The sequence below is a fragment of the Aotus nancymaae genome, unplaced genomic scaffold, assembly GCF_030222135.1.
Source record: "Aotus nancymaae isolate 86718 unplaced genomic scaffold, 86718_ANA_hifiasm-v0.15.2.pri h1tg000053l, whole genome shotgun sequence".
NCBI classification, from domain to species: Eukaryota; Metazoa; Chordata; class Mammalia; order Primates; family Aotidae; genus Aotus; species Aotus nancymaae.
This window is the reverse complement of record NW_026988467.1, coordinates 20,593,737-20,606,884: the sequence shown is the minus strand read 5'-3', so window position 1 is coordinate 20,606,884 and position 13,148 is coordinate 20,593,737. Positions and strand designations below refer to the sequence as shown.

The 13,148-nt window shown below is 45.5% G+C and overlaps 1 protein-coding gene and 1 non-coding gene across 2 annotated transcripts; one reads left to right on the top strand and one right to left on the bottom strand.

The window, feature by feature from the left end:
- Window positions 1-6,028: 6,028 nt before the first annotated feature.
- LOC135269610 (U6 spliceosomal RNA) lies at window positions 6,029-6,135 on the bottom strand. Its single transcript, XR_010337859.1, has one exon. It is a non-coding gene; the product is annotated as a U6 spliceosomal RNA (small nuclear RNA).
- A 4,873-nt stretch (window positions 6,136-11,008) lies between these two features.
- On the top strand, window positions 11,009-11,419 carry LOC105733842 (histone H3.3A-like). The gene has a single exon (XM_012476511.3). The coding sequence runs from the start codon at window positions 11,009-11,011 to the stop codon at window positions 11,417-11,419; it is 411 nt and encodes a 136-aa protein (XP_012331934.3).
- Window positions 11,420-13,148: the final 1,729 nt, after the last annotated feature.

The window sequence follows — 13,148 nt, the reverse complement described above, 5'->3', positions numbered from 1 at the left end:
GTAACTGCTGGGTCCGGGAGTAACTGCTGGGTCCGCGAGTAACTGCTGGGTCTGCGAGTCTCTGCGGCCCTTCCCTGGCTGTCTCCCCGCGCCGCTGGTCCCGGCCGCTGGCTTTTGGCTCTTCCTTCCGCTCGGCTCTCCTGCGCGCAGGCTCGCCGCCCTTGGAACTGCCACGGGGGAAAAGACTGACCGGCGGGAGACGTTTGGTTCTCGACTTAGGGCCAGTGAGTCACGTAGCCTGTATTGATAGATGGAGGATACTCCGGAGAGTCGCTTGTCAGGGCCCAGCCCCCGTCTGCCTTGCGCCTCGGCTTCTGGGTCGCTTCTCCCCCGCCCACAACTCCGCGTCCGAAGTCGGCGCGTCCCCGCGGTTCCCTCCGGTGCCCCCACCGTCCTGCCCCGCATTACTCAGAAGTTGCCTCCTTGCGAAGGCGGTTCAGACACCCAGCCAAGTCAGTCACTTCCTCCTTGGTGGCTCCATTGGGCCTTAAGTTCAATTAGAGCCCTTCACGCGCCTTGTTAGTTTCCGTGGCTGCTGCTCTCTCCACCCACACACCTTCGAGGGCCACAATCGGTTTTGTTTTTCTGAACACAGCGCCTCGCGCGTTGCAAGTGCACGCTAAGTTTGCTGAGAGAATGAGGGCTGCTCCTTTCCCCTTTCTGCCCCGCTTGTTAAGTGGAAAAAGGGAAGAGTATATTTAGTTGATTCTGCCAGCCAGATGCGGTTAAGGTGAAAAGAGCAGTTTCTTTGGAGTAAATGTATATGCAACCCAATGTGAATCTTTTCAAAAAGAACACTAATTTCAATGAGCGTGAATAATTCTGGGATAAACAATACAAAATCAGTCCCGTTACATTCACAGTTCGTTCGTATACACACATAAGTTTATGTTACAGGATTTATATTTACCAACTTTTTACAAATCTCACGTAATTCGTTTTTTGTTTATTTTTGAGACGGAGTCTCGCTCTGTCGCCCAGGCTGGAGTGCAGTGGCTCAGTCTCAGCTCACTGCAACTTCTGCCTCCTGGGCTTAAGCGATTCTTCTGTCTCAATCTCCTGAATAGCTGGAATTACAGGCGCCCACCACCACACCCGGCTAATTTTTGTATTTTTAGTAGAGAAAGGGTTTCACCATATTGGCCAGGCTGTTCTTGACCTCCTAACCTCAGGTGATCCGCCTGCCTCAGCCACTCAAAAGTGCTGGGATTACAGGTGTGAGCCACCGCACCCACCCTGTGATTCGTTTTTTAATCTTCATTTTTTTTTTTTTTTTTTTTGCCACCGTCATCCCACACCTCCCAATCCCACCCAAATTCCTATATTCTAGCCATTGAATCATAAGAAAAGTTACTGCATCTTAAAAGATGCAGTTTGTTCATCTAATTTGATAGTAGAGGTAGTTTTGAGCATAGGGACTTTCTGATGCTAATTATAGTCAAATAAGAAGTATGTGGTGGCCAGGCGTGCTGGCTCATGCCTGTAATCCAAGCACTTTGGAGGCCAAGGTTGGCGGATCACCTGAGGTCGGGAGTTCAAGACCAGCCTGACCAACATGGTGAAACCCCGTCTTAAAAAAAAAAAAGAAGTATGTGGTAAACCAACAACTGTCTTAGTGAAAGTGCAGTCTGTTTCCAAACACTGAAGAAGTTTGTTTAGATGTCTGGCCAGCTGTGTTTAATGAATTTTTAATGGTGGTGTCACTTCAAAAAAAACCACTTCCTGGCCAGGCGTGGTGGCTAACGCTTGCAATCTCAACACTTTGGGAGACCGACGCGGGCGGATCACCTGAGATCAAGAGTTTGAGACCAGCCTGACCAACATGGAGAAGCACCGTCTCTACTAAAAATACAAAATTAGCCGGGCATGGTGGCGCATGCCTGTAATCCCAGCTACTCAGGAGGCTGAGGCAGGAGAATCACTTGAACCAGGGAGGTAGAGGTTGCAGTGAGCTGAGATTGCGCAATTGCACTCCAGCCTGGGCAACAAGAGCAAAACTCTGTTTCAAAAAACAAACAGGACAGATGCGGTGGCTCACACCTGTAATTCCAGCACTTTGGGAGGCCGAGGCAGGCATATCACAAGGTCAAGAAATCGAGACCGTCCTGGCCACCATGGTGAAACCCTGTCTCTACCAAAAATACAAAAATTAGCCGGGCACGGTGGCATGCTCCTGTAATCCCAGCTACTCGGGAGGCTGAGGCAGGGGAATTGCTTGAACCTGGGAGGCGGAGGTTGCAGTGAGCCGAAATTGAGCTACTGCACTCTAACCTGGGCAACAGAGCGTCTCAAAAACAAAGAAACAAAACAAAACCACTTCGTAGCTCCAAATTGTAATACAGAATAAAATCTAAACTTTAAACATTTAGAAAATTATTCAAAGCCATTGCAATCTAGAATTAGTCTTTTTCACCTGTAATCGCAGCACTTTGGGAGGCCAAGGCAGGAGGATCATTGAGCTCAGGAGTTTGAGAGCAGCCTGGGCAACATGGCAAAACCCTATACAAAAAAATTACCTGGGCGTGGTGGCACACACCTGTAGTCCCAGCTACCTGAGAGACTAAGGTGGGAGAATCACCTGAGCCCAGGAAGTAGAGGCTGCAGTGAACAGTGATCACGACACCACTCTTAGGTAAGAGTAAGACACTGTCTCAAAAAAAAAATCATCTCGGGCCGGGCGTGGTGGCTCACGCCTGTAATCCCAGCACTTTGGGAGGCCGAGGTGGGTGGATCACGAGGTCAAGAGATCGAGACCATCCTGGTCCTGTCTCTACTAAAAATACAAAAAATTAGTTGGCACGTGCCTGTAATCCCACCTACTCAGGAAGCTGAGGCAGGAGAATTGCCTGAACCCAGGAGGCGGAGGTTGCGGTGAGCCGAGATCGCACCATTGCACTCCAGCCTGGGTAACGAGCGAAACTCCGTCTCAAAAAAAAAAAAAAAAAAAAAAAAAAATCATCTCTTCAGCCACTCTGAATTTTATCTGCATAAACATACACATAACATTGGAAGTGTATAAACACACACACATAGTGTATCATTACTCTGCCCCCTATCCTGTGCTAAATTGTTTTGCTCACATTATTTCATTTAATCCTCACAATAATGTTGTGGGGTAGGAGCTGTTTTGGCCCCCACTGTACCGATGAAGAATCTGAGGCTCAGACAGTTGGAAGTTGAAAGCCGGGCACTGGGATTCAAGAGCCCAGGCTCCATATTCTCTGCAGCATCCGTGCTCCCAGCACCTAAAAGGTATTTTGCCCAGAGCAGACACGACTGACTGTTGACTGGGCTGCCGGGGTTGTTTGGGCAGCAAGAAGCCTCTGTCCTACCATCTGGCAGAACCAGTTTCTTTGCCAGAAGGTCAGAGTCAGGATACCCTAGGGGAAAGCACTGTTACAGCTTTTACCACATCCCAGACTCCCAGCATCCTCTCCAGCCTCATCATTCATTAGTATTTACCAAGTGCCCTCAACAGCTCAGAACTGAAGAGAAGTTAAAATAACCCCTCTCTTTTGGGACATCTGAAACAGCCTCTGCCAGTCCCATGTGGTCTTTAAACTCAGATCCACCAGCACAATCCAATTAGCAGTTCTCAATTCAAATAGGAAAATGTTGATGCCAACAAACAGCTCTCAGGATATAGCTCACCTAGACTGGAAGCCAAATGCAAAATAAATACATGGATGTTTAATACAAAATATTTAGCAAAGATTTATCTGGTGCCTACTTTGTGCCGGGCACTATGCCACACCCTGGGGATGCAACAGTGAAGGAGGCTCCATCCTGACCCTAAAGGAACCCAAAAGCTGATTCCTTTACTGTTTATCAGAGGCGGAAACTGGTGTCTGGGGAGATTTATTCCCTCCCTTCTTCCCCTGAGAGTCAAAATCAGGCAATGCCAAAATCAACCTGCTAACCCAAGTAAGGAGGTGCAGGTTACAAACATTGTGACTGGACCCTACGAATAAAGTAGAAAAGGAGGGAGACTCTCACAACTTGCTAAAATTGTTTCACTGGAGGATCTGTTTTGAGCTATGTATCAGTGGCAACCAAAATCAACAAAATTGTTAGGAAAGCATCATCTACCTAATCTGTAAAGTAGAAGTGGAGCAAAAAAAAAAAGTGTTTCTGGGCCGGTCAAGGTGGCTCACGCTTGTAACCCAGCACTTTGGGAGGCCGAGGCGGGCAGATCACCTGAGGTCAGTAGTTCGAGACCAGCCTGTCGAACATGGTGGAAACCCCGTTTCTACTAAAAATACAAAAAATTAACTGGCATAGTGGTGTGCGTCTGTAATCCCAGTTACTTGGGCGGCCGAGGCAGGAGAATCACTTGAACCCGGGAGGCGAGATTGCACCATTGCACTCCAGCTTGGGCGACAAGAGCTAAACTCTGTCTCAAAAAATAAATAAATAAATAAACTGTTTTTGAAAGCCCAGCTTTTGAGTAGAGACAAGTTGTAGGCTGAGGCATACAACCCCACCTGTGCCAGGGTGGTTGGAGCACTCAAGTTTGCCATGGCTTTGGAATAAGTCTATAGTAGAATCGACAGGTTTTCAGGCTGAGTCTCAGTTTCTTCATCTGTAGAATGGCAATCCTCCCTGTCTTGTAGAGCTCATGGTAGGAGCCAATGAAATAATGAATGTAAAGCACTTTTATGATGTAGATTTAGAATATACCTGTAATCATAGCAGTTTGGGAGGGAAAGGCAAGAGGATCACTTGAGCCCAGGAGTTCAGAACCAGCCTGGGCAACATGGTGAAACCCCATCTCTACAAAAAATACAGAAATTAGCTGGGGGTAGGAGATGGTGTGCCCCTTTGGTCCCAGCTGCTTGGGAGGCTGAGGTGGGAGAATTGCTTGAGCCCAGGATGTCGAGACTGCAGTGAGCCATGATCACACCATTATTCTCCAGCCTGGGCAACAGAGCAAGACCCTGTCTCAAAAATAAATAAACAGAACATGCTAAAAATGTTAGGTGCTATAATAATATCCCCCAACTCCACCCCCATCTATCATGTTCATTTCAAAACAAAAGCTGGTTTGGTTCTTTTTCTCCTTCGAGTTCATATATGAAATCAGATGGTCAACTTTGAATGTTTGCAGGTCTGTCAGCTCAGGGCTTAATTCAGTTTGAAGAAGAAAGCAAATTCTTGGAACCTGCCAGAAGAGTGAAAGGGAACACCTGCCCAATGTTTCAGTGTGCCTCAGAGCTCTGATCTTGTTGCCAAACTGATTTCAAAACACACACCCCTCGCCATACCATGAATTCATTTTCTGGGGAAGCATCTGCTGCCTCCCTGCTTGCTCAGATGTTCCTGAGAAGGGTCAAATCTGTTCTTACCAATTGCAGCCATTTCGGTCTAATTACTAAATGGGGTATAGGAAGTCAATGCTGAACTCCCATGCATTCTGTTGATGCTGATCCGGGGGTCCAACCTTCAAGACCCTTAAAGGATTCTGATGCCCGGACCCCATCCCAGAATCAGAATCTTTGAGCATAGGGGTGTGGCTATTCCAATCCAGCTGATTCCAGTGTCTCACTCTAGTTGAGAATCACTGCTTTCAGTTTTACTAAGGGCAATCCCCTGGTCTGAAGGCATATTTATGAAGGAGACCCCCTTTGTCCTAATACCAAGTATTATCACCAACTTTGAGAATTACATAGGACAAAGGGAGTCTCATTCATAAATATGCCTTCAGACCAGGGGATTGCCCTTAGTAAAACTGAAAGCAGTGATTCTCAACTAGAGTGAGACACTGGAATCAGCTGGATTGGAATAGCCACACCCCTATGCTCAAAGATTCTGATTCTGGGATGGGGTCCGGGCATCAGAATCCTTTAAGGGTCTTGAAGGTTGGACCCCTAGATCCAACTTCGTATTATCCAACTTGGATATTATACCAACTTGGTATCATCACCAACTTTGAAAATTACATGGGACAAAGAAGTCAGAAACTAGCTCTTGAACACCCAGAGTTATTTAGATTAGCTTTTCTTTTATTTAGTTTTTTTATATATAAATAAAAAATATGGAACGCTTCACGAATTTGCGTGTCATCCTTGTGCAGAGGCCATGCTAATCTTCTCTGTATCGTTCCAATTTTAGTGTATGTGCTGCCAAAGCGAGCACTTAGATTAGCTTTTAAAAGCGTTTTTCATGCAGGTGGACTCCCAAGCTTGGCCATGGGGTTCCTTGCTAGTTTGTTGACACCACCTGTCTAATTCTTGGCCCGCTCCAGGGTCTTGGCCCCAGTCCCCAGGCCAGAGGTTGGCTGAACAGAGAGACAGTCAGCTATCTTGAGAGGAATGGCTGAAACAGATTGAGACTGATACATTTGTAGGAAGAGGAAATCTGGAAGACCCACACTGCTCATCCCCCCAAAAATAATGGTATATTGGAGCCATCTACTTATTTGTAAAACCATAACAATGCCTATCCCCCAACTATTCACACCCGTGACATGAGGAAGAGACATGCCATCCCCAGCTCAGAAATAATGGGAGGCTCTAAAGAGAATCAAAGGAGACATGAAACCACTGAAGCTCCCACACAGTGTTCGCTTGACAACATTCTCCGGATTCCTGCAAAATATGCTTGCTTTATTGCTTTCTACCTTTTTTTCTTTGTGTGTGTGTGTGTGTGTGTGTGTGTGTGTGTGTGTGGCATATGTGTGTGTTTTTTGAGATGGAGTCTAGCTCTGTCACCCAAGCTGGAATATAGTGGTGCAGTCTCGGCTCATTGCAACCTCTGCCTCCTGGGTTCAAGTGATTCTCCTGCTTCAGACTCCAGAGCAGCTGGGACTACAGGTGCCCAGCATCACACCTGGCTAATTTTTGTATTTTTAATAGAGATGGGGTTTCACTTTGTTGGCCAGACTTCAAGTGATCTGCCTGCCTCGGCCTCCCAAAGTGCTGGGATCACAGACATGAGCCACCGCACCCAGCCTCTGTTGGCATTTTCACAGATGAAAAACTGAGGTTCAGAGCCACTGTGCCCACCTCTATTTTGTTTTTTGTTTGTTTTTTTGAAGATGGAGTCTCGCTCTATCACCAGGCTGGAGTGCAGTCGTGAGATCTCGACTCTCTGCAACCTCTGACTGCCTGGTTCAAGCAATTCTCCTGCCTTAGCCTCCTGAGTAGCTGGGAATACAGGTGCATGCCACCATGCCTGGCTAATTTTCATATTTTTCATTGAGACCGGGTTTCACCACGTTGGCCAGAATGGTCTCAATCTCTTAACCTCGTGATCTACCCACCTCAGCCTCCCAAAGTGCTGGGATTACAGGCGTGAGCCACTGAGCCCTGCACCATTTTTCACTTTTTAAACTCAATATAGGCTGGGCGTGGTGGCTCACGCCTGTAATCCAAGCACTTTGGAGGCCAAGGCGTGTGGATCACCTGAGGTCGGGAGTTCAAGACCAGCCTGACCAACATGGTGAAACCCCGTCTTAAAAAAAAAAAATTAAAAAAGATAAACTCAATATATTGTGATCATGTTTCCATGTATATACACATTCATCGTTGTTAACCATATTTTATGTTATGACCATTTGTGATTAATTTTACTATTCTCCACTGTTATTTCCAATTTTTTCCTATTATATGCTGCGTTGGATGTCCCTATAAATAAATCTTCATTTCTGTGAATAAATTTCCTTTAAATAAATTCCTAGGGGTGAAAGTACTAGGTCACAAGGTAAATCTATAAGTAAGACTTTTGATACATATTACCAAATACCTTCTAGAAATTATGTGTCCATATATGCCCCCACCATCAGGCTAAAAGTCAGCCCCAAGCTTCTGGCATTGAGAGAACCGTTCTCCATCCTTATTATGGCTGCTTCTCTGACATTGGATCTGTAAGAGGAGTTGGTGAATTTACACTGGCGAATTTCTTTGTTTAGTTTTGTTTTTTGAGACAGAGTTTTGCTCTTGTTGCCCACACTGAAGTGCAATGGCACAATCTCAGCTCACTGCAACCTCTGCCTCCTGGGTTCAACCGATTATCCTGACTCAGCCTCCGGAGTAGCTGGGATTACAGGCATGTGCCACCATACCCGGATAATTTTTTTGCATTTAGTAGAGACAGTGTTTCACGACGTTGGTTGGCTGATCTTGAACTCCCAACCTCAGGTGATCCACCCACCTCGGCCTCCCAAAGTGCTGGTGGCATGAGCCACCACACCCAGCAGGGAATTTCTTTTGATGGGAAATAGTCAAAAGAATTTTAAAAGGTGTTTTAAAGATCATGTGCTATGTATGGCCTTTGTACAAAGTATGCCTGTGGGACAGCTTTTTCTGGGAAACAAGGAGCTAATAAGGTCCACTTATTCGTCACAGGCTCCATAGCTGTCAATTTAGCAGTTAATGAGCTATAAACATCTGGAATTTTCCACTGACTCAGGCAGGCCAGTGTTTGTTCTCTGGCTGATGGCTTGGGTTTGGAAAGAGACTGTGAGTCAAGCTAACATGGCTCAAGAGCCTGGATTTTGCCAGAGCAGAACAACAACAACAACAAATTGACACAGTCTTTTATTTTTATTTTTATTTTTGAGATGGAGTCTTGCTCTTTCGCCAGGCTGGAGTGCAATGGCACAATCTTGGCTCACTGCAACCTCTGTCTTCCGGACTCAAGCGATTCCCCTGCCTCAGCCTCCTGAGTAGTTGGGACTACAGGCGCACACCACCACACCTGGCTAATTTTTTTTTTTTTTTTTTTTTTTTTTTTTGTATTTTAGTAGAGACAGGGTTTCACCATGGCCAGAATGGTCTCGATATCCTAACCTCATGATCCGCCCACCTCGGCCTCCCAAAGTACTGGGATTACCGGCGTGAGCCACCACGCCCAACCAATTTTTTTAAATTAAACAAAAAAAAATTTTTTTTGAAACAGGATCTCACTCTGTCACCCAGGCTGGAGTGCAGTGGTGAGATCACGGCTCACTGCAGCATCAACCTCTTAGAATCAAGCAATCCTTCCACCTCAGCCTCCCGAATAGCTATGCCCGGCAAATTTTTGTATTTTTTGTAGAGACAGAGTCTTGTCATGTTGCCCAGGCTGGTTTCAAACTCCTAGGCTCTAGTGATCCATCCACCTCAGCCCCGAAAAGTGCTGGGATTACAAGCATGAGCCACTCCATCAGCCTGTCCTAAACAATTGATATGTATTATCTTATTTAATTCTCATCACAACCTACTGAGGTCACTGGTAGTATTACCTCATTTAACGGGTGAGAAAACTGAAGCTCAAAGAGGTAGGCTAAGTGATTTGCCCAAAGTCATACACCTCGAACTTGAACCTGAGTCAGCCTGATGCCAAAACCTGCTCTTAGCCACTCTGCTACACTGACCTAGTCTTCAAGGTCCATATTGCTAGAAAGTGCTCAGAATTCAGTATGCTCTAAATAGGAGGTAGCTACCCTTCCAGTTCCATGCTATCACTGGCCAGTAAAGTTGCACATATATTTTCATGCCTATTAGAAAAGAAAAAAAAAAAAAAAACTAGAGTATTTGTAGACCCTCATGTGGATTTTGTTTGTTTGTTTGTTTTAGACAGAGTTTCACTCCTATTGCCCATGCTGCTGTGCAATGGTGTGATCTTGGGTCACTGCAACCTCTGCCTCCTGGGCTCAAGTGATCTGCCTGCCTCCTCCTCCCAAAGTGCTGGGATTCCAGGTGTGAGCCACCTGCCTGGCTGGAGTTATTTACAAAGCCTGCAAGGGTGGCCTGCAGTGGCATTCTTACAGCAAGATAGAGTACGAAGCTGAGGGAGCCTCCAGGGCAGTCAGCCTAAGGAAAAGCATTGCCCACTGCAAAGGATTGCAGCCGAGAGAGCTCATGAAGAGAATTTGGTGAAGAACAAGTGCCCATGGGAGAAAGAGGCAGCTTTAGCTATCTGTCAGGCCAGGAAATGTGACAAGAGTTCTGGTCAAGTAGGAACTTTCTTACCTTCTTCTACCCTTCTTCCTCCCTGATTGCAACCCTTTCCTCTAGTTAAGTCCGGCCACACTGGCTCACACCTGTAATCCCAGCAATTTGGTAGGTCAAGGCAGGCAGATCATTTGAGGTCAGGAGTTCGAGACCAGCCTGACTAACATGGTGAAACCCCCGTCTCTACTAAAAACACAAAAATTAGTCAGGCATGGTGGTGCGTGCCTGTAATTTCAGCCACTCTGGAGGCTGAGGCAGGAGAATTGCTTGAATTCGGGAGGCAAAGGTTGCAATGAGCCAAGATTGCACCACTGCACTTTAGCCTGGGCGACAGAGACCCTGTTGTTTTGTTTTGTTTTTTTTAAAAAAGGCTGGGGCGGGGAGCAGGCGTGGTAGCTCATGCTTGTAATCCCAGCACTTTGAGAGGCCAAGGTGGGTGGATCATTTGAGGTCAGGAGTTCAAGACCAGCTTGGTCAACATGTTGAAACCTGGTCTCTACTAAAAATACAAAAATTAGGCCGGGCACGGTGGCTCACGCCTGTAATCCAAGCACTTTGGAGGCCAAGGCAGGTGGAGCACCTGAGGTTGGGAGTTCAAGACCAGCCTGACCAACATGGGGAAACCCTGCCTTAAAAAAAAAAAAAATTAGCCAGGCCTAGTGGCCTAGACCTGTAATCCCTGCTATTCGGGAAGCTGAGGCAGGAGAATCGCTTGAACCCAGGAGGTAGAGGGTGCAGTGAGCCGAGATCGCGCCATTGCACTCCAGCCTGGGTAACGAGCGAAACTCCGTCTCAAAAAAAAAAAAAAAAATTTGCTGGGTGCGGTGGCTCACGCCTGTAATCCAAGCACTTTGGAGGCCATGACCAGCCTGACCAACATGGTGAAACCCTGTCTTTAAATATATATATATATATATATATATATATATATATATATATGTATATATAAATTGAATTGTGTTCGCAGCTACCGCTGCACCGCCACCGCTCTCCAATGCCAGCGCCAGCGCCGCCTCCTGCTCACCAAGCTCCAGCCTAAGAAGAAGGGGGGTGAATAAGGAGGTCTCTATACCATGGCTCACACAAAGCAGACTGGCCGCAAATCAACCAGTGGTAAAACACCCAGGAAGCAACTGGCTACAAAAGCCGCTCGAAAGACTGTGCCCTCTACTGGAGGGGTGAAGAAACCTCATCGTTACAGGCCTGGTACGGTGGCACTGCGTGAAATTAGATGTCATCAGAAGTCCACTAAACTTCTGATTCGCAAACTTCCCTTCCAGAGTCTGGTGCGAAAAATTGCTCAGGACTTTAAAACAGATCTGCGCTTCCAGAGCACAGCTATCGGTGCTTTGCAGGGGGCAAGTGAGGCCGATCTGGTTGGCCCTTTTGAAGACACCAACTTGTGTGCTATCCATGCCACACGTGTAACAATTATGCCGAAAGACACCCAGCTAGCATGCCACGCACGTGGAGAACATGCTTAAGAATCCACTATGATGGGAAACATGTCATTCTCAAAAAAAAAAAAAAAAGTATATATATAGGCCGGGCTTGTTGGCTCACGCCTGTAATCCTAGCACTTTGGCAGGCCGAGGCTGGCGGATCACAAGGTCAGGAGATCAAGACCATCCTGGCCAACATGGTGAAACCCCATCTTTACTAAAAATGCAAAAACTTAGCCAGGCATGGTGGTGTGTACCTATAGTCCCAGCTACTCGGGAGGCTGAGGCAGAGGAAATGCTTGAACCCAGGAGGTGGAGACTGCAGTGAGCCAAGATCACGCCACTGCACTGCAGCCTGGTGACAGAGCGAGACTGTGTCTCAAAAAAGAAAAAAAAATTCTTCCTGTTACTGGTAGTTCTGAATGTTAGGTATTTTTTTTCCATGGGGTCGAAAGGTACCTAAGTATATGATTGAGAGTGGAAAAATAAGGGACAGGAATCAGGTATTGGCAGTTTTTTCATTTTCATTTTTAATATAAATGCAGAGACGTAAAGCATTAATGCAAGTTAAAATGTTTCAGTGAACAAGTTTCAGCGGTTCAACTTTATAATAAGTATAAATAAACCTGTTAATTTTTTCTGGACAATGCCAGCATTTGGATTTTTTTAAAACAAGTAAATTTCTTATTGATGGCAACTAAATGGTGTTTATAGCTTTTTTTTTTTTTTTTTGTAGTCCTTAACAAAATACAATACTATCAAGCTGAATTCAACAGCATACTAAAGAATTATTTATACACATGACCAAGTAGGCTTTATTCCTGGAATGCAAAGATAGTGAAAATCAATCAAAGTAATATACCACATTGATAGGATGAAGGAGGGAAAAAACCCACATGATTAGCCCAATTGATGCAGAAAAAGCGTTTGACAAAAGTCAACATTTTTTTGTGATTAAAAACACTCAACAAACTAGGAACAGAAGAAAATACTTGAACATAATAAAAGCCATATATGAAATACTCACAGTCAACATCATACTCACTGGTGAAAGACTGAAAACTTTTCCTCTAAGACGAGAAATAAGGTAAGAATGCCTGCTTGCACCACTTCTGTTCAACATATTACTGAAAGTCCTAGCCAAAGCAATTAGGCAAGAAAAGGAAAAAAAGGAATCGAAATTGGAAAAGAAGAAGTAAAATTCTCTCCACTTGCAGATGGTATGATCTTACATGTGGAAATGCATAAAGATCACACACACACACACACACACACACACACACACACAACTATTAGAACTATCCGAAAATTGGCTGGGCGTGGTGTCTCACGCCTGTAATCCAAGCACTTTGGAGACCAAGGTGGGCAGATCACCTGAGGTCAGGAGTTCAAGACCAGCCTGACCAACATGGTGAAACCCCATCTTAAAAAAAAAGAGAACTATCCAAAAATTTTGGCAAAGGAGCAGGGTACAAAGCCAACATACAAAGGTCGGTTGCCTTTCTAGACATCAATGACGAATAATCCAAAAAAAAATTAAGAAAACAATTCCAAGCTGGGCATGGTGGCTCATGCCTGTAATCCCAGCTCTTTGGGAGGCTGAGGTGAGCAAATCACCTGAAGTCAGGAGTTCAAGACCAGCCTGGCCAACATGGTGAAACCCCATCTCTACTAAAAAAAAAAAAAAAAAAAAAAAAAAGTCCATTTATAATAGCATTAAAAAGAATAAAATACTTAGGAGTTAACTTATCCAAGGTGAAACACTTATTCA